Raw genomic sequence first — 25940 nt, 5'->3', positions numbered from 1 at the left:
CATTGTTGAGGTATACTAAAATAGATATATACTGTGCAATTTTCCAAACTCACATTGGTTTCTCATACAGCATCTCTGTAAAGTATGTGTATACACCGGTATATCCGGCATGAATCGCTGAAAGGTTTGGGAAGCTTTGTTTCGTGAAATGCTGGCAGAGGGTGTGGCCTCTGGGTATTCCCACGTCAGAGTACCCAGGAAGTAAATGAGAAATCTCCAACGAGGCGTTTTTGGGCAGCATAGACTGTGTTAGAGTTTTACTCGCTACAGTGTGTACTTTGAGGGTTTGTGACTCTGCAGACCGTTTACATGCATAAAAACCTTCATAACACACAAGGGGATGGGTAATAACCGGAAAAGCATGACATGGGACCTTTAAGATTAAATGTAAGGCAAAGTGATTGCACTGTGTATAAGTGCCGTTTTAAGCATATTGTGGTGATTATCAGGATAGACACGCATCAGTTATTTTTGGTCAGGGTAATAATGACATGACATTTTCATATGGTCCAATGCCTACTGGTGAGCCCTGTGGAAGCTGTGTTAGGGTTAGGGTTATGCCGAAGAATCTCACTCCGGGTAAGATATGTTGGACAACAACAGAGAGGTCCATGGATGGGAACATGAGTGCCTTTACAAAATGTCATGGCAATCCAGCCAATAGTTGTTCAAATATTTTGAGTAGTAGACCGACTTACCAACAGACAGACAATGCCAAAGCCACGCTGTTAGCACAGTGGCCTTTTTTTAGAACACCTAGTAAACTCTTCATTGTCAGTCTTGGATTAACTTTAATCTGTTTGATCTGCTCAGTTGTGCTTTGGCTAAACACTCAAGTTTAACTCTTAAAAGCATACGTTTTTTTCAAACGTGCCTACTTTTCTCAGAAATGTGTTTTTTACACTCTAATGGTTTTTTACACATAGTTTGAGTTCACCATCCTCTTTTTTTCCATTTAAGTTTCTCCGCTGACAGCAGGAAATATAATTTAGACTTCATGAAGAACCAGGACTCTTTTTGCTACAACTGTTTGATGTCAACAGTCAGAATATGACCAACAGCTCGGTCCGAGTAAGACTTGAAGTTATGACAAGCACCTCAGTAGATATCCAGCTATTAAACATTATACAATATGATTTAGCCTCCCAGCAGTTGCCACGCAGAATTTAGACTGAGTCCAAATTTAGAAGGAGCAAAGACAATAACCACTCCAACCACCCATGACCTTAATTTAGGTTGAGTAGTAGACAGTCATTGATCAATCCTGTACTTTGCCATCTTGTTTCACTTCATCTTTCAGTATGACATTGGGTTGATTTTCACTTACTTCTTAAAACTCTTCTGATTCAATAAAACATAATAAGTCATGACCAAAGCATTTGCAAAAATGGCAAGATTTGCAATTGGCCTTCAGTTAATGTCATTCTTTCTATAACAGTATGGCTGTGGCTGGCTTTACTGTAGTATTGAAAATAGTGGAGGGGAATATGTCATTAGGTCTCAGATCTTGGAGGTGTGTGGCGCAGTGGGTTGTGCGTAGGTGTTCGGATCAGGAGGTCACAGGTTCAAACCCCACTGAAGTCAGCACGTCGTTGTGTCCCTGGGCAAGACACTTCACCCCAAATTGCTCCTGTGGGGATTGTCCACAGTATTGAGTATGTAAGCCGCTTTGGATAAAAGCGTCTAACAAGTAACATGTAATGTAATCTTGGAAATATAATTTGTAATTAACATATGATGTCCTTTCCTGTTTTTAAAGGTTTCAGTGAAGTGATTGATTTTTTTAAATGTTACCAGACCTATCTAGCAGTTGTAGTATTAACCTTTGGGTCATTCCAGAATTGGAGGACAATTTAGACACCAACATATTTGAAAAATGAACCTTTTGTTTAAAAATATTTTTTTATGTATTTAGGAAAAACAGATAATAAACCATCAAAAAAAGTGATTTGCCCAGCTAGGCATCAAATGTATATTTTCCAATGAAGAATTACCCCTGTTACTCTAATTATAGTAACAGGGTTGAAAGTAACAGGGTTGAAAATCAATGCTAATTTGAGCCTTTAACCTCAGGAATTATTGCTAGATGTAGCATGTAATGCTACTTTCAAGGCAAGGACAAACTTGGATATCTAATGCAATAAAGATAACTTTGAAATTAATATGCTTTATTCTGATAATATCAGTAACAGGGTTGAGTGGGTCAGAGTGCCACACTCTTTTAAGACTGAAAAGATTGTAAAAATATGAAAAATAAAAGAGAGGACTTAGTTTTGGTCTACCCATGGCACTAGCACATGGCTTGCTGATGTCACTTCCACTGTGTCATCTGATTTACAGGTTTTTCACTTCCTGTGCCAATCTAAAAAGGTTTGGGTAACAGGGTTGAACGCATGTTGAGGGACACACCTGTGCAAAATTACTGTTATTTAAAATATGTTTGTTAGGGTGTGTGAAGTAGGCAGGGCCCAAATGCAGATATAAACTGAAAAACTCCTTTATTTCAAGGCTAAGTGATACTAACAAAGACAAAACAGAACACTCACCGAAGAACTAGTCATTGTACAAGACGAACCGACAAAAAACCCAGAACTTAAATACACAAAAGACTAATCACACAACAAGACACAGGTGAGGAGGGAGGAGGAAACACAGGGGCCCANAACACACACACACACACACACACACACACACACACACACACACACACACACACACACACACCTACACAGTGTACAACACACACACCTACAGTGTACAACACACACACCTACACACTGTACAACACACACCTACACACTGTACCACACACACGCACCTACAGCTCCTAAAGCATATTATCAGGCTACAGCCGTTGTGTATTTTATTATGTGAAGCACTAAATGGTTTTTAAAAATATCGACTCTTTGTTTGTAGATATCTACTAAACTAAAGCAAATAAAGAGAGTAGGCCTGTTATACTGAGTTATATATATATATATTATACACACTGCTCTGCTTTCTGCACGGACCTCACAGCTGTTCTCTCTGCTCAGAGCAGTAAAATAATATCCAGGGGATGCATGCAGAGCTGTCATTGGCTGAGATAAATCCGGCTGTGCGTCACGACTCTGAAAAATCTCTGTTCCCGGAAATGCATCCGTGGAGGACCCATCAGTGTATCCTCGCCTCCTCGACGCTCGATCCTCGAAGTGCATTTCATGGTGCATTTAGAGAAATTAGATGCCCTTCAACATGGCGCGCTGAAATTCATTTCCGGGTCACTACCGGAGGACCGAGGAGTCGAGGAGGGGGATTAGATGAAATGAGAAAGGGCCCTGGTCTGCAGTGAAGACACATTTAGGGGACTCCAAATCAATCCTAAATCCAGATTAAATTGAATCCCAGGAAAAAACTAGATTAGGAAGAGCAGACTAAATTATACAATGCATGCAAGTATTTAGAAACACCTGAAGGTCAACATTCAAGTGGAGCTCTGTAACTATTTAATAAAGTAAGAATATTGGTCGCAATAATCAGTTCAGTTTAAATTGCCGTGTGTGCTTTTGTTCAACGTCTGTTATCCGTTACTGCTTATATTCAGATTCTTTAACCATCTCTTCATGTGTATAGGTATTTCTATTTACCGATGCACATTTAAACAAAACAGGGGCTTGAAATTGAACCGCTGATGGCCTGAAAATGTCATAACTGAACCAAGAGTTTATAGTTGTGTGGCTGGGAGAAAACCCAAAGTGTAATCTGAACTCAGATCAGAAATGTGTCTTTTCCCTCAAAGCAAAACACAAGAACCCTTGAGCTGAACATAAGTGTGTGGATGACTATGGCGTATATAAACAAAAGTTGTTTAAATTGATTATTATTTACTTTTGCATCTTATGAATAATTAAGATGGAGGGAAGTTGGGTGTTATGGTGATTTGCCATCATCCTGTTTTCCCGTAAGTATATTTCTTTAATTTAGTGACTGAATGACAAGTGGATGCTTATATAAACATACATGTTCTCATGGTTGTTAAACTCGAGAAACTACTGATTAAGTGTTGCCTCCTTGAGAAGCAATATATTAAAAACATTCAAAGCAAACCCCACAGCACTGAACCGTCTGAAACACCAACCAAAGGCAAAGCTGAAGCAAGATCAGACGGGATTCCAGGCTTGACCAGTCGATCATTTCATTTTGGCTACAAGAGTTTAACTTTAGCGTATTAACAGACTAAAAAGCGGTGCCACACAATACTGCATCATGTTTACACTTCATTCCCCTGCTCGCTGCACATACAAACATTTGTAAGCCTAAGGTTGACATTTACCAGTCACTAGTTTATATTAAAGTACACACGAGAAGGAGAGTAAACCTCTAACTGAGCCATTAGATGTTTTTCAAAGATGGCGAAGACAAGACACAGATGAACAATTGAACAGGAGATTTATTTTGTGGGCACTGTTCACTTCTTTGCTGCCTCCTTCTGGAGCTTCTTCACCTCATGCTTGATGATCTTGTTCCTCTGCAGAGACAAAAAGTGCATCGATTAAGAACTGCTCAATGACTGCTGTACGATCTCTATTCTACACACTTAGACCAATGGACCCGTTACATTTAATTGGCTTTGGTTGTTAAATCAAACTGCTGCTCGTAGGAATTAATAACCACATTTCATTCGAGGGCCAGAGACTGAGCCTAGGCAGGAACAAACCATTGTCAATTATTTCTCTCTGGGACAATTAAAATCAGCCCGACCCATCATTAGTTTTATGAGCTGCAGCTGTTTAGTCAGTCAGCTGTGAGAAGAGCTCCATCAGGAGGCATTACAAGTCCAACCTCCCAGATCTACAATGGCCCATTTTATATTTAACCATTACTATTGTGTAATAAATGTGACTTTAAGAAGGAAATGCAGGATAACTTAAGACCACATATAAAGCTAGCATCAATTTGCTGGCCAGGTTTTCCCCACGTGAATGAAAGCTGCCTAAATCTGTTTCACTTACCATCCTCTTGGCCTTCATCACCTTGTAGCGGTCAAAGTCGCACATTTTGGACCTCTGCAAAAAGAAGGAGAAATAGTCAGGGAAGAACCAGAGTAGTTGATTTCTCTCACAGTTTAGCACAGCAGAATTCAGTTTTAAGGATGGACATGTGCATTGATAAAGGGAGTCAGTTTGCTTTAAGTTTAATGTTTGGGGCACATGAAGCAATCCAGAGACCCCTACAGCTGGAGAAATGGAAGGTGGGCTGCCTCTTTAACAGAAGCCTATTTGTGAAACTCAAACCTGCAGGGAAACTGCTCAGAAAGGAGGGGCCGTATTTTTTTATACAATCCTCAAACTTATCACACAAACCACCATCAGGATCAGCTGAGCAGTAAACTGTGACTGATCAGCCTCACACAAACACCCTCCATGTTAAATAAAGCAGAATATAACACAGTTGGGGAAAAAACTGAAATCATGTTTTTTCAGAAATTGTTGGAGCAATTGTATGGGAACCAAACTGCTGCACTCACCAGCTGAATGTACTTTCAACTATGTCAACTATGAAATTCTCACTACCGGCTAGGGATGAGTATTGTTTGAAATGTATCTATTCCAATTCTGATTCCGCTTATCGATTCCAGTTCTTATCGATTCCCCGTTTCGATTCCAAAATTGTAAAAGAAAGAGGTCAAACGTTTAGATAACAAAAATATCTTTATTCTTTTAAGCTTTAACTTACATTTTTACAAATAAAAAATATACATGCAATACAAATGTATTGCACAATAGCTGTGCTTTATTTTAACTGAGCTATGCCTGTGGCAAGCTATTAACTTGCCACAGGCCTATATAGCTCTGTGCCTTGTCTTTTTTTAGTGTAGAGGAGCCTCACTTTAGAGCGTTTAACGCGATCCATCTTTGGTGTTATGATGTGAGTGAGCTCGTGAACTGTCTACAGGAGGGCGGGGGGAGCCTCGCTGCGGGGCAACTGTGGACCTCTGTCGCCTGTCAGCGCAACTTAGATGATGCCATTTAAAAAAATAAATAAGGGCNTAATAACATACGAACTTAACATCCTTGGAAGAAAATTGCAACTTTTTATTTTTATTTAATTCGTTTTTATTAATTTTGTTTTACGGAGACTCTCGTACTTCACTTATTTTGCAAACGTTGGAACAGAAAGGCATTTCCGGGTAAATTTATGTCGGACTGAAGGAGTCACGCGTGTGGATAATCAATTTAGATGGTTTTTAACGGTGAAATACTGGGCTTACACGTGTTTTTCCGTGGAGAGTCTGCCGAGCCCAGGAACTGTACGGAAGTGTGCAACCTGAATGCTTCGTCGATGCCAAAAAATTTGATACAACTTTACATTCTCGAATAAAAAGAGTAAAGTTCTTGTTACCTTCCGAGAGGAAAGTGTCCGTGTAGAGGTAACCCCTTGAAACTAAGAAGACCGAAGTGCATGGGTCACAACTATTGCAGTAGGGTACCATTGGAAATCAAGTTCAACGTTCATTTTATAAGACACGAAAAAGTTTTCGCAAAATGAAAGAAAAGGAAGAAATTATGTTGTAAGTCAAAGTGATGATGAAATTATAAGATTTGAAGGAAAGTTCGGATGAAAGACGTGTATTGGTAAGTTTGATAATTTGAATAAAGTCGATAAAGTCTGTAAACTCCGATTGTACAGCAGACAATATGGAAAAATTTTGGAAAGAAATTATATTCGAAGAGAGATAAAAGGATGAGAGATCAAATTGTAAGTGGGAAAAAAAAAAAAAAAAAAAAAAAAAGGGTTTTTTTCAAGTTGTTCCGTAACGTTACGTTAACTCGACATTGTGAACTTAAGTTTAAGTAGTGAAAGACGTAAAAGGGCGATTTTTAAAGTCTTTTGTGTGATAAGAACCAAAACAAACGATTTTTCGTCGATGTCTTGCTGGTAAGTCAATTATTTATAAGTCAAAAAAAGACTAAAGTCGAATTTAGGTCGTTCTTTAAATGTTGTCAAATGTCCGTAAGTGTACGTAAATGTCGTCCTCTACGTAAAAAAGATCAAATGGAATCCGGTTGAGTCCGGCCCCCCGGTTTAAGTCCGCGTAAGGAACCACCTAAATTAAAGCCGGGCGTCCTATAAGATTAAATATAATCTAGAAACCGGGCGGCCAATATAACGTGCGTTGTGGGACAGTGAGGTAGGACTCCAGGAGGGTCGAAAGTCTCGGCTCGGGGTTTTAACTAGTTGAAACGTGGGCCTACCTCTCGTTTCATAGACAAATTGAAATCGTAAGTGTCTACGTCGTGTTGACTCAAGTTACAAAGGAAAGAACGTGAAGAAAGAAGTGCTGTTGTCCCGTAACAACCAAAACAGAAACTTCACTTTAGCAAAAAAACCTCGACAACAACGGAACCGTTTTTACATAAAGTATTCTTTCTGAGCGTCTATTCGTATTCTCTCTTCGTCACTAATAATTACAAATTACAAAAAAAAATCCGTTAAGTAATTCGAAACAATCAAGGTCCAAATTATAACAACGTTACTCCAAAGTAAAAAGTTATGCAAGACGTTATTGTAACTTTGGTCAGCCGGGAGCTGATCATGGGGTAAACATAAAACCGTGGTGACAACATAAATCAAAGTTTGACGGAATCCTGAAGAGATTTGATGTAATGACAAAAGAAAATGTGTACGTTCGGTTCCTCCCATAAAATCTACTTAATAGAGTTTGAAATCCGTCTAAATTTATGACAAATAAATTCAAACCCACGGATTAGATTTTTGTGAATTATCATTAAAGTGGATTAGATAAACTAACACCGACCAACGAAAAAGAGATTCAACGTAATAATTTTTAATAAATGGTGTCACACAAAAATTCTAATATTGTAGAATTAGTTTAAATACGATTAGTCAGTATGTTTTTAGGACTAATCCTCCGCACCTTTTGACTACATCAAGAAACAAAACTGAATTCTCGTGTGAATACATTTGATGAGGTGTGAGGTAATAGTATAAGAATAAAAATGTCATACTAGCTGATAATCATTACATAAGTAAATAGTAAGAGATGCGAAAACTATGTATAAAGACGACGTGTAACGAGGGAGGGCGGAAGAAGGAAGAAGATAAAAAGGAAGAGGAAAGTAGTAGTGAGGGACAAGGTACAGGGGAGAAGGGGAGCTGTATCGGAGACAAGAGGGACAACGGACTCCCCGCATGGACGAGACTGAAACCTGTTTCATCAGAAGGCGTCACATCAACAAAAACGACACACACACCACCCACACACAAACACACTAACAACACCACCACACACAAAACCACACACACAGACACCACCACACCACAACACACACACACAACACACACACACGCAGCACACACAACACTAACCCGTTACGCACGTGTCTCACAAAAATACACAAATACGCGGGAACTTGATCGAACCTTAAAAATCAAAACCGTTTACAACAGCTGACAACGCGGACAAAGCTAGACTTGTTGTGCAATCGTACTAGACACTCACACACATCGAACACAAACACACACCACACAAGACCACACCCACACCTGGATATTAATGTCAGAGTGTAGGGTTTGTGAATTATGGCAGTTTAAAAAGAAAAATGTAAGGCGAATTTCAAGCTCTCCTCCACTCTAGCTGTGACATCACGCACTCTAAGCCTTAACGAGCTGCATAACACACTAATGTTAAAATCTGAAGAAGGCCTGTTTACTAAGCTCCAAACTAAGTTAAATATCTCAAAATGTGTAAAAAACATCAAAATTCTGAAGAATACGTTTTATAGCTGAATGTCTTGTGATCATTTTAAAGTTGGAATGAAGTGTCTAGCTGAAAGTATGAGGAAGAAGTAGCATTTGGCGCACGGTGTAGTTAAAAGAGGATTTGAAGGTTCCTCCCATTGAGTTACATGATAAAAAAAGAGTTTAAAAAGCTGAATATTTCAAAAACTATAACATATTTTGAAAAAGTTGAAAGTTTCCTATCATGTGCTGAAAAGGCTGAATATTGTTGATATTTGAATGATTTCTGTAGCTGAAAGTAGGCTGAAGTTATTCGACGGCAAACTATTTGGTGAAATAAGAAAACAGCATTCGCACTAAATATAAATAATAATGCATTAACCATTTTTTTTAAACCATCATATACTACACAACCTGTTTGCATTTTATTTGATCTTTTTCAATATGTATTTAATCATCAAAAACAATGTGGCTTTCTCTATTTCATTTGCTTATTTTCTTATACGTGTCCAATCTCAAAGTTTAGTCCTATATATTTTAAACAATCTGTTTTCTATCTTTCTATATTCATTAATGTAATTGTATCAATCTTTCTTATAGATGGCCATTAGAAAACACAACATACTGTAAGGTAAATCTTCTTTAGCTCAATAAAAACATTTAAATATCATACTGTATGTAACACCCTCAAGCAGAGGTCACCATGGTCATTTGAGAATCTGCATGAACATCCCCGTAGTGTACAGATATAATTTAATAAAACATGTATTTTTCCTGTGAATAAAAACTATATTATTTATGTTGCAGGGACAAATTGTATTCAGTGCATTGACCTTAACAGGATTTATGATATTTTACTTCTCCTTTAGCATTACCGCATATGTGATTTCCACTGGTGACCTTTAGTGGGTACAAGATAGCTTTGCTGTGTTTTTCATAATGCATTTCTTAGAAACATTGAAGTGTTCCCTTTGTTATTATTTGAAGTGGCTAGATTACATACATTTCCCCTCCATCACATCAAACTGGGAAATTATTTGCACTCAATGCTAAGGGCAAAAGAAATCCTTCGAGTATATAAACACCTCAATCAATCCATTAAGAGTTTTAGACAGCACTTAAAGACATAACACATATGTCACTTAAAAGAATAACACAGTTAACCTGCAATTAATATTTAAAAAGAAAGCGGAGTTTCATATGTTACCTTGGAAACAAAGCTGTGCCCAGCATCTTAAACTTGCCAAGATTTCAATAAAAATGCCATCAACAAAGAATGACTTTAATGCTTCTCAGGGGACTCAGTGGTTTGTGTGTTAACAAAGACTGAATTGAAGTTCCCTGTAGGATTATAATGATTTAATATATTATACCTCCAGCATTTTGGAGCATAGTTTTGCACATTTGCAGCGCGTCCTTCAGCCAGATGATGATAACACTGCAGGAGAGCTTGTACTAAAAGACCATATTGCAAACTGAAAAAGACTCAATTTATATTTAACAGGAGCCAAAAGTGCTCAGAATACAGAAGTATTTACTCATTACTTCCAAGAGGGTTATTTATTTCAGTGTGATTTGTTAGTGTTTTTGCCAACATAGTATAAGAACTACTGCCTCCATTTTCATAAAACCTGGTAAGAGGAAAGAACCCAATACATGTTGGAGTGGATCTGAATTACTGATACATGCATTAATTTTAAATTACATTATTTACAGAAATGGCCTTGGAGTAGGTCTGCCCTCTCCAAATGTACTAACACTTTATTGGTGTTTTTAAATCAACTTTTAAGAGAAGATAGACTAGTTATATTCAAGCAGTGATCCTAGCACCCTGTGGGTTATTTCTACAGTTGCAAGGGGTCAGTTAAATGTGTGAGAATTAGCAAGATCAACTCATGTGAGGAAATAGAAATGATTATTCAACCGAGCAGTAAAGCGTGAACATCACATTTTGTTTTAAGAGTTTGTAAAAAAAATGGTAAGCAAAGAAGCTAACACATGTTGCTTAAAGTCACAAATAAGAGGTAAAAATATATTTAAAAAAACAGATAACCTTCAAATATAATGTATACCTTTATAAAAAAAAGTAGAAAAAGATAAATACTTGTGTTAAAATACTCCAGCAATAAAAATCTTACTCAAATACAAGTGTAAGCATTAGAATGTAATAAAGTACCAGAAGTTAAAATACTCATTATACAGTATATCGCCTCATACGAATATAGCTTTCCTTACTGGATTATAAGCTTATACTTAAAGAACTTGAATAATGCAGCAGTTAAGAAGAGGTGGAGCTGGTTTTTTATTTCTCTATACGGCTGGGTAGCTTTACCGATAATGATATAAATGTTCTACTTAATTTCATAATTGGTATTGGTACTAGTATACCTTTGAAAAGAAACAAATGAAAAAATAGTTCAATGTTTGACTTCAAAATGTAATGGAGTAGAAGTGTAAAGTAACATAAAATGGAAGTGCTCAAGTATATAAAAATGTACTACGTAAGTACAGCACTTGAGTAAATAGGGAGCATATGTTCCCCGGGTGCAGTTCTCCCGCTCAATATCCTTTTAACACATTAAAGATTTGATGTTCTCTGTAAGGTTTTTCCCTCAGTCACATGTTCAATGCATGTTTCCAAGGGGCAAGATGTTGACAGGCATCACCCTGCAGCTAACATCCTCCTGGTGTTAAAAACACATTGAAACCTGACCGAAACCTTTGCCTTGAATTTGAACTAAGTACATTTCTATCTTCACTACAATTCAGAGGTATACTTTTACTACAAGTATTTAATACCTTTAGTTACTTTGCAGATTTGGTTTAATGATGTGGAATATAATCAACACTAAAATAAGACTTTAGTTCTACCTGGAGTAAATTCACAAGCGACCCTGCAGTATACAAAGTCATTAAAACTAGCTGTACCTTTAACAGCTTTGATAACACTTTAATGCATCAATAATTATAATAAAAACACATAATTCATAACTCTAAAAACCGGCCAATCTGCACTTGAACTTTTGGTACTTTAAGTATTTTTCTACTTTTACTTGAGTAACAAGACTAGCAGGACTTTTACTTGTAACAGAGTATTCTTAAAGTCTTAAAAGTACTTCTACTTTTACTTAAGTACAAGATCATCTGAGTACTTCTCCCACCTCTGCAGATCTCTTTCAACGTTAGTTCAATTCAACAATATAGGAACCTTGGAACATAGAGATGACCCTAAGTAGACTAGTTAGCTAGAAAAAGCTAACGCTAGCTAAAAGTAATATTCGCATACAGAGTTGAACAGCTAAAAGTAAAGGTAAAATGTAAATAATAATTTAATGTAATGTTAATAGGTCGAATTTGCTTTGACAAAAGTTGTGGGCATATGGCCGAAATTGATAAGTCGTTGAAATATAGGCTAGATAAAAGTAGTTAAGCTAATGCTGAACCATTGAAACGTCAATTTCCCTTCCAACTGAACATTTGTAAAAGTTCTCATTGACTACAGAAAGAAAACTTCAAATATTTACAGACTCGATATTAAATTCATATCCTACAATTGTTGTCTTACCTGGAGTTGTCAAATGAGCATGAGAAACGGTGTCCTCCACCCAGTGGAAAAATTGCACTTAACTACAGTAGGCTACTTGAGTTGAGTAAAGTAGCCTACTGTACAATTGTGTCTACTTTGTACTTCTGCCACACTAATACTCAGGCAAATAGTGTACTTTTTCTCCACTGCATTTAATATCTTTAGTTTCTCTGCAGACTTGGATTAATGATTTGTAATATATTCAACATTTAAATAAGACTGTTGTTACACCTGGAGTATATCCACAAGCTACCTTGAACTGTAAAAAGGAATACAAATTAGCTTCACATAATTTATAATTCTGAAAAGGGCCAATCTGCATAATGATTACTTTTTTGGTACTTTAAGTATATTTTGATGCTAGTACTTTTGTACTTTTACTGAATAACTAAGCGAGACTTTTACTTGTAACAGAGTATTCATACACTCTGGAACTTATACTTTTACTTACAAGTACAAGATCTGAGTAATTCTTCCTCCTCTGGCTGACTACAGAAAGTAAACTTCAAATATTGCCACACTCAAAATTCAAAGCAACATGCAACACCTTCATATACTATAATTTCCTCTTACCTGGAGGTGTCAAATGAGCCTGAGAAACGGTGTCCTCCACCTGCCAGGCACGCGGTGATGTCAGCGAGTTTACTGATGTGAGAGCTGAATACGCACATTTCTCTCTTGAGGGTCACTTGGGTATTTTTAGTGATTGTGTTATAAAAAGAGGTGTGAATCAAAGGGTTGCCCAGGGTGAGGGCAGCTACATCATGTGTGCTTGTTTCTCCTGTTTTCATTTGTAATAAGGACACTTCTAAATCTGTTGGTTATTTAACGGCCTGTGAATCTGCATAATTGTCTATTTCATTTGGTTGTATTAAAAGCTTGAAAAAAAACCTCTTTTCACTGCCTACAAATGCCATGAATAATTTACATACATAATTGTAGAAACTATGCACATGCAAGCATACACAGTAGTTTATATTCCTCTCAGCTTTATACATGCATGATTATGAATCATTTATTTGCATATTGGTTTGTGTGAATTTTCATCAGCGAAGTGCAAAATAGAGAAGCTATTCAGTTAAACATTTAACAGCTAAACATATTTTCTGGTAACTGAAGGGTCCTTGAAATAATAAAAAAAAAAAGTATCAGTCAAAGGACAATTCTATAATAAAACTGCCGTTTCCTTGACTACTGTTATATTACTATATGTGCACTTCACAGCTGCATTTATTTGAAAATGTCAACCACTTTGGTTACACATAACAAGGGAAACCAGATAGGACATGTCAGCCAAGTCCTGACATCATAATGTTATGTTAAAATCACACCAAGGGCCATAAGTTAAACTGTGGCCATTTCTCAATGTCGAGGAGGCTTGCTTGGTAGCACATGTATGCTGGGCATTTAAACCGTCCTTCGGCGCCACTCGATGACGCAGCATGCTTGAAATAGTGGCTCTGGAACAGCTTTACTCGACATTGAGAAACGGCCCGGATCCCAGAACAAGAAGTGAAAAAACGAAACCACAATGTCAAATCTGAGCAAAGTAATGAACATACAGTGGCGTCTGTACGGCAAAAANCTATATATTATCAATCTTTATTCCAACAAAAATGTATTGGGAACAATGTCATTCCTGCTAGTTAATCTCAATTTATTATGTTACAGTAATCCGATTACCTTTTTTTTTTTATGCAATTGTTCATTAATTCATTTACCTTTTTTTTACCCCGATTACGTATTCTCGTTACAATGTCGTTACCAATGCCCCTTTCATGCTTTTATTTAACTAATAAGGATATTAACTTCACATACGAGAAAAAAACCTACATTCATTGCTTTTGGGTGGAGGGTTTATTTAAAGATAGTTTATTATAACTAAAAATAAAGACAAAGGGGTCAGCAGTCCTTTTCTTAGCTGGGACTGACATCTAGTTGGACGTTTGGGCACAAGGCTACTTATAAAAACAAAAACAATTTCCCAATTTACATCTCTTTACTTTAATGGCTACCAGGGCCCTTTCCATTTTCTCTAACTTCCCCCTCCTCGACTTTCCTTATCCTCGAGACTTTAAATTCCCGCCCACAGGAGATGCGAGGGGAGAGCCGAGGAGGGGAACCGGAGGAGAGAGGGAGGTGGAAGCAGCAGCGCGGTTAGAGAAATGAGAACTTCCTCTCCTCTGAGTTGGTCATTTTAAAGAGACGTCCATTAATGTGACAGGAGGCACAGCAAGCACTCTGTTTGATGGGACAGAAGGTTTCATGACGACTGTATATATTTACTTTAATTTCATTCACAGGTTGCGGGGTACTAATGACACAATACAGGCACAGATTGCGGACGGACACACAACACACACACCACACACACACCACACACACTTTCAGAATCATAACAGAGCACTCGCTTTAACGTACCTCCCTGGATTAAATTACCCCCCTCCCCTCTCTGGTCGCTACAATGTAGGAAAATTAAATTACGGGCAAAAAGTTTTTATTTACAAGTATTAAAAGTAAGCAGAGGACACCAAAACCACTGAGACCTGTTTTCGTTTCGCTGCATCTACAAACACACACACCTAGCACCTGTACCAGCACCTACAGCTCCTAAAAGCATTTATTAATCAGGCTACAAGCCGTTTGTGTATTTATTTATGTGAGCACTAAATGGTTTTTTAAAAAATCGACTTCTTTGTTTCTGACTATCTACTAAACTAAAGGCAAATAAAGGCAGAGGCCTGTAACTGAAGTTATTTTATAATATATATTTATACCACAACTGCTCTGCTTTTCTGCACGGGACCTCACAAGCTTGTTCTCTCGCGATGGAAGCAAGTAAAATAATTATCCAGGGGATGGCTTGCAGAGCTGTCAATTTGGCTGAGATAAAAATCCGGCTTTGCTTCACGACTCTCTGAAAAATCTATGTTTCCCGAAGGTGCATCCGGTTGGAGGGACCCATTCAGTGTATTCCTCGCCTTCCTCGACGCTCGATTCCGTCGAAGTGCATTTCATGGTGCATTTACGAGAAATTCGTGCCCTTCAACATGGGCGCGCTGACGAAGTCGATTTCCGGGTCACTTACCGGAGGACCGAGGAGTTCGGAGGAGGGGTTAAGATGAAATTGAGAAAGGTGCCCTGGTCGCAGTGAAGACAACATTTTTAGGGGACCCAAAATCAATCCTAAATTTCCGATTAATTTGAATTTTTCCCAGGAAAAAACTACGATTAGGAAAGGAGGCAAGGACTAAATTATCAATGGGCATGCAGAGTATTTTAGAAACACCTGAGCGTCACACATTCAAGTTTGGAGCCTCTTTAACTATTTAATTAAAGTAGTAATGGTCGAATAATCAGTTCAGTTTACAATTGCCGTGTGTGCTTTTTGTTCCAAAGTCTGTTATTTCCGTTTATGGGCTTATTCAGTTTCTTTAACCATCTCTTTATGTTGTATAGTATTTCTATTTACGATGCACATTTGAACAAAACAGGGGCTTTTGAGAATTGAACGGCTTTTGGGAAAAAAATGTGCATTGATTTGCCTGAAAATGTTCTAAACTGAACAAAGAGTTTATAGTTGTGTGGCTTTTGGAGAAAACCCAAACGTGTAATTTCTTGGAACTCAGATCAAGAATGTGTCTTTTCCCTTCAAAGCAAAAACACAGAACCCTTTGAGCTGAAATTAAGTGTTTCTGGATGACTATTGGCGTATATAAAACAAAAGTTGTTTAAGTTGATTATTATTTACTTTTTGCATTCTATGGATAATTTAAGGATGGACGGGAAGTTGGGTGTTATTTTTGGTGATTGCCATCACCTGTTTTTCCCGTAAGTATTATTTCTTTAAATTTAGTGAGCTGAATGGAACAATGGATGCTATATAAACATACATTGGTCTCATGGTTTTGTTAAACTTCGGAGGAAGACTACTGATTTAATGTTTTGCCTCCCCTGAGAGCAATATTATTAAAAAACATTCAAAGCACCCCACAGCACTGAACCCGTCTGAAACACCACCTGCAAAGTTGCTGGCAGATCAGACGGGATCCAGGGCTTGGACAGTCGATCATTTTTCATTTTTGGCTACAAAGAGTTTAAACTTTAGAGTATTAACAGACTAAAAAGCCGGGTGCCACACAATCACTATGTCCTGCATAATTGCATCATGGCATTACACTTCATTCCCCTGCTCCTGCACATACAACACATTTTGTAAGCTTAAGGTTGACTTTTTACCAGTCCAGTTTATATTAGTACACACGGAAGGGGAGGAGTAACCTCAAACTGAGCCATTAGATGTTTTTTTCAAAGATTGGCGAAGACAAAGGGACACAGTATGAACCAATTGAACAGGAGATTTATTTTGTGGGCACTGTTCACTTCTTTGCTGGCCTCCTTTCTGGAGCTTCTTCACCTCATGCTTGATGATTCTGTTCCCTCTGGCAGAGACAAAAAAAGTGCATCGATTAAGCACTGCTCAATGGGACTGCTGTACGATCTCTATTCTACACACTTTAGACCAATGACCCGTTACTTTAATTGGCTTTTGGTTGGTTAAAATCAAACTTGCTGCTCGTAGGAATTAATAACCACATTTCATTCGAGGCCAGAGGACTGAGGCATCGCAGGAACAAACCATTTGGTCAGATATTTCTCTCTGGCAATTAAAAATCAGCCCGACCCATCCATAGGTTTTATGAGCTGCAGCTGTTTGTCATCCAGCTTGTGAGAAGAGCTCCATCAGGGGGCATTAACAAAGTCCAACTCCCAGATTACAATGGGGCCCATTTTATATACCATACTATTGTGTTAATAAAGTAGGACTTTTAAGAAGGGAAATGCAGGGATAACTTAAGCCACCACGATATAAAGCTTAGCATCAATTTGGCTGGGCCAGGTTTTCCCACGTGAATGAAGCTGCCTAAATCTTGTTCACTTTTACCATCCTCCTTGGCCTTGCATCACCTTGTAAGCGGTCAAAGTCGCCACGATTTTTGGACCTCTGCAAAAAAGAAGTGAGAAATTGGTCAGGGAAGAACCAGAGGGTAAGTTGATTTCTCTCACAGGTTTAGGGCCACAGCAGAAATTCAGTTAAGGATGGACATGTGCATTGATTAAAGGGAGTCAGTTTGCTTTAAGGTTTTAATGTCTTGGGGGGGCACATGAAGCATCCAGAGTGACACCCTACAGCTGGAGAAATGGTGAAGGTGGGGCTGGCCCTTTTAACCAAGGAAGGCTAATTTGTGAACTCAAACCTTGCAGGGAAACCCGCTCAAGAAAGGGGAGGGGCCGTTATTTTTTTATAAACATCCTCAACTTATCACACAAACCACCATTCAGGATCCAGCTGAGCAGTAAACTGTGCACAAGATCAGGCTCACACAAAACCACCCTCCATGTTAAATTAAAGCAGAATATAACACAGTTGGTTGGGGAAAAAACTGAATCATGTTTTTTTCATAAATTTGTTTGGAGCAATTGTATGGGAACCAAACTGCTGCACTCACCAAGCTGAATGTACTTTCAACGTATTTGTCAACTATGAAATTCTCCATTTACCGGCTAGGGATGAGTATTGTTTGAAAATGTATCTATTCCAAAAAAAAAAATTTGATTCCGCATTATCCGATTCCAGTTCTTATCGATTCCACCGTTTCGATTTCCAAAAATTGTAAAAGAAAGGTTTCAAACGGTTTAGATAACAAAAATATCTTTATTCTTTTAAGCTTTAAACTTACCATTTTACAAATAAAAAATAATAACATGCAATACAATGTATTTGCAAACAATGCTGTGGCTTTATTTTAACCTGACTATGCTGTGGCAAAGCTATTAACTTGCCACATGCCTATTATAGCTCTGTGCCTTGTCTTTTTTTAGTGTAGAGGAGCCTCACTTTAGAGCGTTTAACGCGATCCATCTTTGGTGTTATGAAGTGACTGAGCTCGTGAACTGTCTACAGGAGGGCGGGGGGAGCCTCGCTGCGGGGCAACTGTGGACCTCTGTCGCCTGTCAGCGCAACTTAGATGATGCCATTTAAAAAAATAAATAAGGGCGGACCAGGCCGTCAGTGAACCGAGCCGACCTTACCCTGTATTCCACCGGGTCACCGCAGCGCAGACGGAACCGTTGGAATACGGGGTCTACCGCGTTTAGGAACCATTAAGCAGAACCAAAATGGTGTATTTTGTTAGGAGTTTCGGTTCCCAACCGTACTACCGGCTGTAATACATCTTACATTTGAAGGACAAGTAGGAGGCCATGGTTTTGCCCATCCTTGCAGTGTTCAAAGTGAATAAATAATGCATGCATTTGCCTTACGACTCTTCTTTTACCCATAGAACACCCTTCAAACTAGTTTCATGACTGTGTTTATGTATCCCTGCTGTCAAACAGAACAAACCGGCGGGGGAAACATCTCCTCACTGCCGGAAGCAAATCAATTATTTAAAAGCCAACTGGAATCTGCTGCAATAACAACTTATAAAATCGTTTTTTATTATCTAATATGTTCATAATGACTGGAGGGAAACATTGCCTTACCTTCTGTCTCGCCTCGATCTTCTTGGCCCAGCTGCTTTCCGACCACTTCTGGGTGACTTCGGCCTTCACCCAGGCTCTCCTCACAAACTTCTGACGAGCACTGTGAATAAATACAAACAGTCAGTACATATACAAGAGGGATTACTCAAGTTGTATCAAATAACAACCACACAGAAATCATGTTTTTCCTTTTGAAGTATTAGAAATGCAGTCACGGTAGTCTCATTTGCAATACTGCGTTTACACAAATCTGGATTTCTTAGATGCTCGATACGAGGAATTTCAGCAATAAGGCTGTCAAATTTTGAAATAATGAATTAAGAGTCCTTAGCTCTGCCTCCCTGGTGCTCCCAGTAAACCGCTTTATTACATGTAACTGCTTGTAGAATTAAAAACTATCTCCAACATTAAAATAACAGATAAGAAAGTGGTTCCTTTTGAACTAACTTTGATTGCAGAGACAAAAAACGATGTTGTGCCGCCCTATCGACCACAATGACAGGCCCCTTATAAGATGCCGCTTCTAAAAATTGCAAACTAGGGTTATCCTTGAGTGGTTTCTAGAAATGCCTAAACTCTTGTGTACCTAGCCTGGTAGGAAAAGGAACACAATCTGTACCCTTTGTTTAAAATAAATTGTGTTTTTGTTTTAAGAAAAGGACTGTTCCCACTCACCTGTGGGGTACTTTGATGACGTAGTCTGTAAGCTGCATGCACTTGAAGGGCATGGATTGTCTCTTCACACCTGTGCAGGGACCATCAACAAGGGCCTAAAAAATAGAAACACAATTATAAAAAACTATATAAAACAAATCCAAAGTGATGCTTACACTACTCAAGCCAATCTCACTCACCCTGTTTTGGTCGATGACATCTACGATGGCCACCAGCTTGCCAGCATGGGGTCCGAAGGAGATGTAGGCAACGCGGCCGATCTCAACGAAGCGTTTGAACACCTGACAAACACACATCACAAAATACATAAAAGTCAAAATGAGGCTTTTACCTGGACAGGTGGATAGTCTCAGTTTAGCCAGTGGGGGAAACGAACTAAGTACTTATACTAGAGAACTCTACTTTCTTCTTCTACCCCACTTAATTTTTACCAGGTAAATCCTGTACTTTTACTCCACTATTATTTAATACCTTTAGTTACTTTGCCGATTTGAAGAATGACGTGAAATTTAAACAAGACTTTAATTAAACTTGAAGTAAATTCACAAGTTAACCTCCAATAAATAAAGTAATTTAATGTAGCTGCACAGTTACCAGCTTTGAGAAACACATTGATGCATAATGTGTTGATCTACAAATTAGACAATCTGCATAATAAAGTATGTTTTACTTTTGTCAACCATATTTTGATGTTAATACTTTTACTGGGGTTACATTTTGAATGTAGGACTTTTACTTGTAACCTATTATTCCTACATTCTGGTACTTCTTATACTTGAGTAGGATAAGATGTAGTATATTGTCGCAAATTAGTTTTTTTTTCTCCCCAAAGTACAAGATCCGAGACATTTCATTTCAAACCTTTATTTAACCAGGTTGGTCCCATTGAGATCATACATCTCTTTTTCAAGGGAGACCTGCAAAAGTACGTCGAGTACTTCTTACACCTCTGAGTTTAGCCTTTAATTGAATACAGAAATATACAGTCTCTTGATTTGGGTGAGTCAACACAACTGCTCGATTTGTAGGCAGGAGACTCACTTTTCTTGACTTATAGCTATGTTCGGATATACCACAGTTGATAACGTTGCAAACAAGCTAATGTATGCAAGCTAATGTGTCTGCTAACGACTTGCATGCCGCTAAAACGGGACAACGTAGAAGCGTATTTCCAGGTGTATGTATAACATTTCAAACAATTGAAAAGAAAACATCGCATGCAGACGATATCAAGCAATGTTGTCGTGACAAAACACGTGTAATTAGTCCGATAAAGCGAGCAGGCCTCTCCCCGGACGGACCACGTTGTAGCCGACATCTTACACATACAGCGTTAAAACTTCAAATACAACCATAATACCACACAAAACTATCCATGAATATACGTGTAAGTGTGTTAACATTGCACATTAGTCTCGTTGTTCCAGTTAAATTAGATATATGAAAAGAATTTCGACAAAGAAACGCTACAACTCTGATGGCGAACTCACCATGATGGCAGTCCGGGAGCAGAAAGGCCGTCGCAGCTTCCGGTTGACGCAGATACGTCTTCCGCTTATACTGTACGCATGCGCACTGTGTATATTTTCTTCTATGAGTTTTCTCTTTTATACTTTTGGATACAAAATACATGATGTTCATATACGTTCTTGTATAAATAAAGGGGGAAAAAACCCAAATCTTTACAAAGATAAAAGTTACAAACAACAACAATAGGATTTATTAAAGTAACACAAATCAGTCATCTTCTTCTATTAGGTTTATTGGCAACCAACGAATACGTGCATTACTGCCACCTACTGAACTGGAGTCTGGATCAGCAGATTTTGTTTATAGTTTTTTTTTGAGAGAAATTAACAAAATCCTCGATGTGAAAATTGTCTAATATTTGTTGAAGCTTTTGACAATGGGATATTTATTTGAGGAAAAACACATGTAAAAAGTGTACATTTACAGGGACAACGAACATTTCAGACCCCATTATATCCTATACAACTTTGTGCAATACATGCAAGTGCAATTTACCCTCCTGCAATTTGACGTTTATTTTTGTATTTACTATTTGTTATCTTTATTTACAATTGGCAAACAGTACCAACTAGCTTTTTTATTCAATATGGTCACTTTTCTTAAAAAATAAATATACTGCTACTTTTTTTTACCATACATGTACATATCTGCTATTTAGTTTTTTATTTATCGTGTTAATAATAACGTGTGCATACTTAGACATTTTTATCTGCTGTTGTAATCGTGTACATTTCCCTGTTACTGTTCTGATTCTGATTTCAACACTAACAATAACATATCTTTAAAAATAATTTTAAAAGAACATTAAGAATGTTTACCAACATTAAGCAAATGTTATCTTTTCATAAACCGGAAAGCAAATACATTTATACCTTGAAAAATGTTTTATCCTTTAATTTTATTAAGGGAAGTGTTAGAAGATAAGTGGTTTTGTTAGATCTTGAAAGGGACAACTTGGGACTAACACTTTGTAGACGGTCCCTGCAGATAGAAGTTGTGCATCTCGGTGTGTATCGGATTGTTTTGATATAAATAAGGTTGATGCTCCTTTACTAGGGAAGTGTTAGAAGATAAGTGGTTTTGTTAGATCTTGAAAGGGACAACTTGGGACTAACACTTTGTAGACGGTCCCTGCAGATAGAAGTTGTGCATCTCGGTGTGTATCGGATTGTTTTGATATAAATAAGGTTGATGCTCCTTTACTACCTTATTATGGTGGTTAAGAAGACACAACGTGTGTGTCTTGGGAACGTTTTGTTTGACGTATTGATCAATGTCTTTCTAACTTAGCCTAAATGTTTCCAGAAGGTGTTTCGATCCACAGATAATAGCTCATAAAATGTCATATAAAGTCGAAACACTGTACATATCTTAAAGTCTGGCTAACGTTGGCCCTGCAGTAAAATAAATACACTATTAATATGCCAAAGACAGGTTATTATGGAAGACATTGTGATTGGTTGTTCTCGTCACCACTACTTTTAACCATGGATTTAACCATAGATGTATAATATGATATTATTTATATATAATAAGAACTGAATACAGCGTCGGAGGCGGGGTCTCGTTCTTTCCTATGAGAGCTGCTCCTTGGCGCATGAGGACAAAATGGCCTTCACAGTTTTAACACAACTCTGAAATTAGGTCTGGAAGAGGCAAGGGAGGAAATTCACTTGAAATACTTTGATCTGTAAAGATGAGTGGAAGAAGCAAAGGAGGAAACTTTCTTCATAACGTCGAAGAATAATCTGATAGAAAATGTAAACATTATTCCTATAGTTGACCATTTGAGGATTCGTTCTGAGCAACCCGATCCAATAGACTCAAAAATGAGTGGAAGAGGCAAGGAAGGAGCTAAAAAACGGTGATAAGAATGCGTGCCATCTTTTGCTTCAAAATATGAAATTTGAATTTCACAGGCTCAGGAGAACCCCCAGGTCGTGAATATGTTGGAGAATGTTTGATACCAAATAGAAAGTAATTTGAACTCTGCTTCTTGAAAGAAGCTGACGTTTCCTTGATGTTCTTTTGACTAAAACCTCAGATCCAAAGTGGAAAGACTTGACTTTCGAATCTTCAATTCAAATAGATATTTCAAACATCATTGTTAAATTCTGGACTGGCCGAATTCCAGACCATGATGTTGAAACCTATTTGAAGAGATATGGAGATATAATCAGTAAATACAAACCCATACATTTGAGATATGGTATGGGGTGAGAAAATATAAAATCAAGATGAACAGAAACAGTGTTGGTGAGATCCAAAATCTCCCAAACTCTATTTCTCTCGGCCCCTACGATGGGAGAATAATTTTATCCAGGGCAATCCGTCACCTGCTTCATTTGCAACTCAGCTAACAATCAGCTCAGAAAATGCACCACAGTGAAATGTTGGAGATGCAATGAACTGGGCCACAAGGCTAAAGATTGCAATTCAGATAGTCTCTGCAACCTGTGTGGAAAGATTGGGCACACCTTCTTCAACTGCCCATCTTCTTATGTAAACAAGGCAAAAACCCAGCAGCAGCCTGGTCCTCCTCCAGTCACCCAGCAGCAGCCTGGTCCTCCTCCAGTCACCCAGCAGCAGCCTGGTCCTCGTCCTGCAGCCCAACAGCAGCCTGGTCCTGGTCCTCGCCCAGCAGTAGCCTGGCCCTGGTCCTCGCCCTGCAGCCCAGCAGCAGCCTGGTCCTCGTCCTGCAGCCCAGCAGCAGCCTGGTCCTCGTCCTACAGCCCAGCAGCAGCCTGGTCCTCGTCCTGCAGCCCAGCAGAAGCCTGGTCCTGGTCCTGCATGGTCCTCGCCCTGCCGCCCAGCAAGGGGTTCAAGGTTCTTTATTAGTCAAACATACACAGTGTAGTTATTTATGATGAAAATCTTGTGTCACAGGCTTCTCAAAATATAACATATTTAATTGTCCTTATGTCATAGAAAGTGCTCATTCTTATATATTTAAAAATAGTTGTTTGTTTTAATCTTCCTCTCAGAACTCAGATTTCATGTATTTATTTTAACAATGTATCCGTAAACAGATGTCTCCAAAACATTCTCCGCAGCGACAATGGAGTTTGCGAATAAAGTGAGTACCACATGTTGATGGAAAAAGAAGTATGTAGTAATGTTACGTATTGTGCCGAGGCTTCGGAGCGTGTGTATGGTAATCCCCAAAGCCTTTTGTGAAGCTTGTATCGAGGCTTGTATCGTTTTGGGCCAGTGACGTCACCGATGACAAACAAAGCCTCGCTGCCTGTCAATACCTTGTGACTGCTTCAGAAAGCGATTCAGATCGGTTGAACCACAACGCTCATATTACCCATGGATGTATAATAAAAACCATATTACCCTTCCTGTACCCAGGCCCGGTGACACGATGGAATCAAGAGAGCTCAGACCCTCACTTATATAGAGGTCGGAACATGTCATAAGTAGGCCTATAAATAAATAAAAGAAAATAAAAGTAGGAATAAAAACATCAATTAATTAATTAATAAATAAATACAGGAATAACTATAGAGTGTTTTCAGTCAGAATCAGTGTGTGTGCTGTGGCTCAGCTGGAAAGCAGTTGACTCACAACCACAGGGTCACTGGTTCAACGACTGGTCAATATGTCTTCTTTTTTGTTTATAAAAGTTACAGCTAAATGAGATAATGTAATAAATGTATTCTTTGATATGGTTTAGCCTTTCTCAGGCTACAACATGGTTAAGTTTACGAATATTATTAAGGATTTATAATTTTTTGAGAGCAAAACGTTACAGATTACCCGTCATACCTGGCTGTCAGAGCAGAAATACCCGTAAGTGCGCTCATAGAGCATGCACAGTGGAGTTGCCACTTTTACAACTTTAAGGACCTTATGAATATAATAAGGGCAATACAAATGTTCATACTGGCTGGTTTATTTAGTTTAAAAAAAAGTATACGCTGATTTACAGACGTCTCTTTCCCAATGTTCACACCCCAGCCAGAGCTTTAAGGTCGGCTGACCAGCTGTTGCTGATAGTGCCCAAGAACAGGCTCAAAAGAGGGAACCGAGCCTTCGCAGCAGCTGGCCCCAGGCTCTGGAACAGTCTGCCCCTCCACGTAAGGTCGGCCCAGACACTAGGGGTTTTTAAATCCTCACTAAAAACACACTTTTTCTCTCTGGCCTTCTAGTCAGAGCGGAGTAGTACATCTGACTATCCCTGTGTTTTAGTTTTTTTGTATTTATGTTGTAAAATTATTGTCTTTTTATTGGTGATGTAGTTATGAGTGTTTATTACAGGTGTTACAGCACTTTGGTCGACCAAAAGATTGTTTTTAAATGTGTATATAATTAGAAAACATTTGATTTGATTTGAGATGAATGGGAAAAAGTCTTTCTGGACCCAGTGGACGTCACAGACTGATACGGAAATTGTATCCGCCGTTTGGACCACTACGAATACTTCCTCAGAGTGTGGCACACTTCTTGGGGCTTGCTGCAGCTGGGGGGTTATTGAAATATCAGGCCATTTTGTTCCTCATGCGACGCTGTATCCTGTTGTATTATACGTCCATGGTTCATCCAGGAAACAGGGAGGTGGTTAGAAGTCGCTGTAAATGTGAATGCTAGTGATTGGGTAAATGAATGCTTGAATGGAAGCATCGAACCACTTGGACAATTGTGTGCGCCGGGGGGGCGGTAGGTCGGAAATAGTTAATTTGCTCGAAGCTTCAATTACAGCGCCTCTCCTGGACGAAATGCAAGGCTGGCAGTGGTTTAACGTAATCTTTGCCTTGAAAGAATAATTCGATGCACACACACTATTATACTGAAGTATTCATGTTCTATTTGCAATGTAAAGATTGATAATTGGGGTTGGGGGGGCGGGGTCAGATAC

The 25940-nt window shown here is 38.4% G+C and overlaps 1 protein-coding gene across 1 annotated transcript; it reads right to left on the bottom strand.

The window, feature by feature from the left end:
- Positions 1 to 4411: 4411 nt before the first annotated feature.
- On the bottom strand, positions 4412 to 21136 carry rpl14 (ribosomal protein L14). The gene is made up of 6 exons (XM_010768537.1): positions 21040 to 21136; positions 19729 to 19830; positions 19550 to 19644; positions 18875 to 18974; positions 4992 to 5045; positions 4412 to 4507 (listed from the first exon to the last, which is right to left on the bottom strand). The coding sequence occupies exons 1-6, from the start codon at positions 21040 to 21042 to the stop codon at positions 4448 to 4450; spliced, it is 414 nt and encodes a 137-aa protein (XP_010766839.1). The 5' UTR covers positions 21043 to 21136; the 3' UTR covers positions 4412 to 4447.
- Positions 21137 to 25940: the final 4804 nt, after the last annotated feature.

This window comes from Notothenia coriiceps, unplaced genomic scaffold (assembly GCF_000735185.1).
Source record: "Notothenia coriiceps isolate Sejong01 unplaced genomic scaffold, NC01 NC01_scaffold00005787, whole genome shotgun sequence".
NCBI lineage: Eukaryota > Metazoa > Chordata > Actinopteri > Perciformes > Nototheniidae > Notothenia > Notothenia coriiceps.
Note: the sequence above shows the minus strand (reverse complement) of the source record. Positions and strands in the feature narration are given on the sequence as shown.

Excerpts from the sequence above, each read along its gene's own strand:
- rpl14 (XM_010768537.1), bottom strand. Across the intron at positions 19,645-19,728 it reads ATGTCATCGACCAAAACAGG|GCCCTTGTTGATGGTCCCTG; the intron begins GTGAGTGAGATT and ends TCTATTTTTTAG. Across the intron at positions 5,046-18,874 it reads AGATCGAGGCGAGACAGAAG|AGGTCCAAAATGTGCGACTT; the intron begins GTAAGGCAATGT and ends TTCTTTTTGCAG.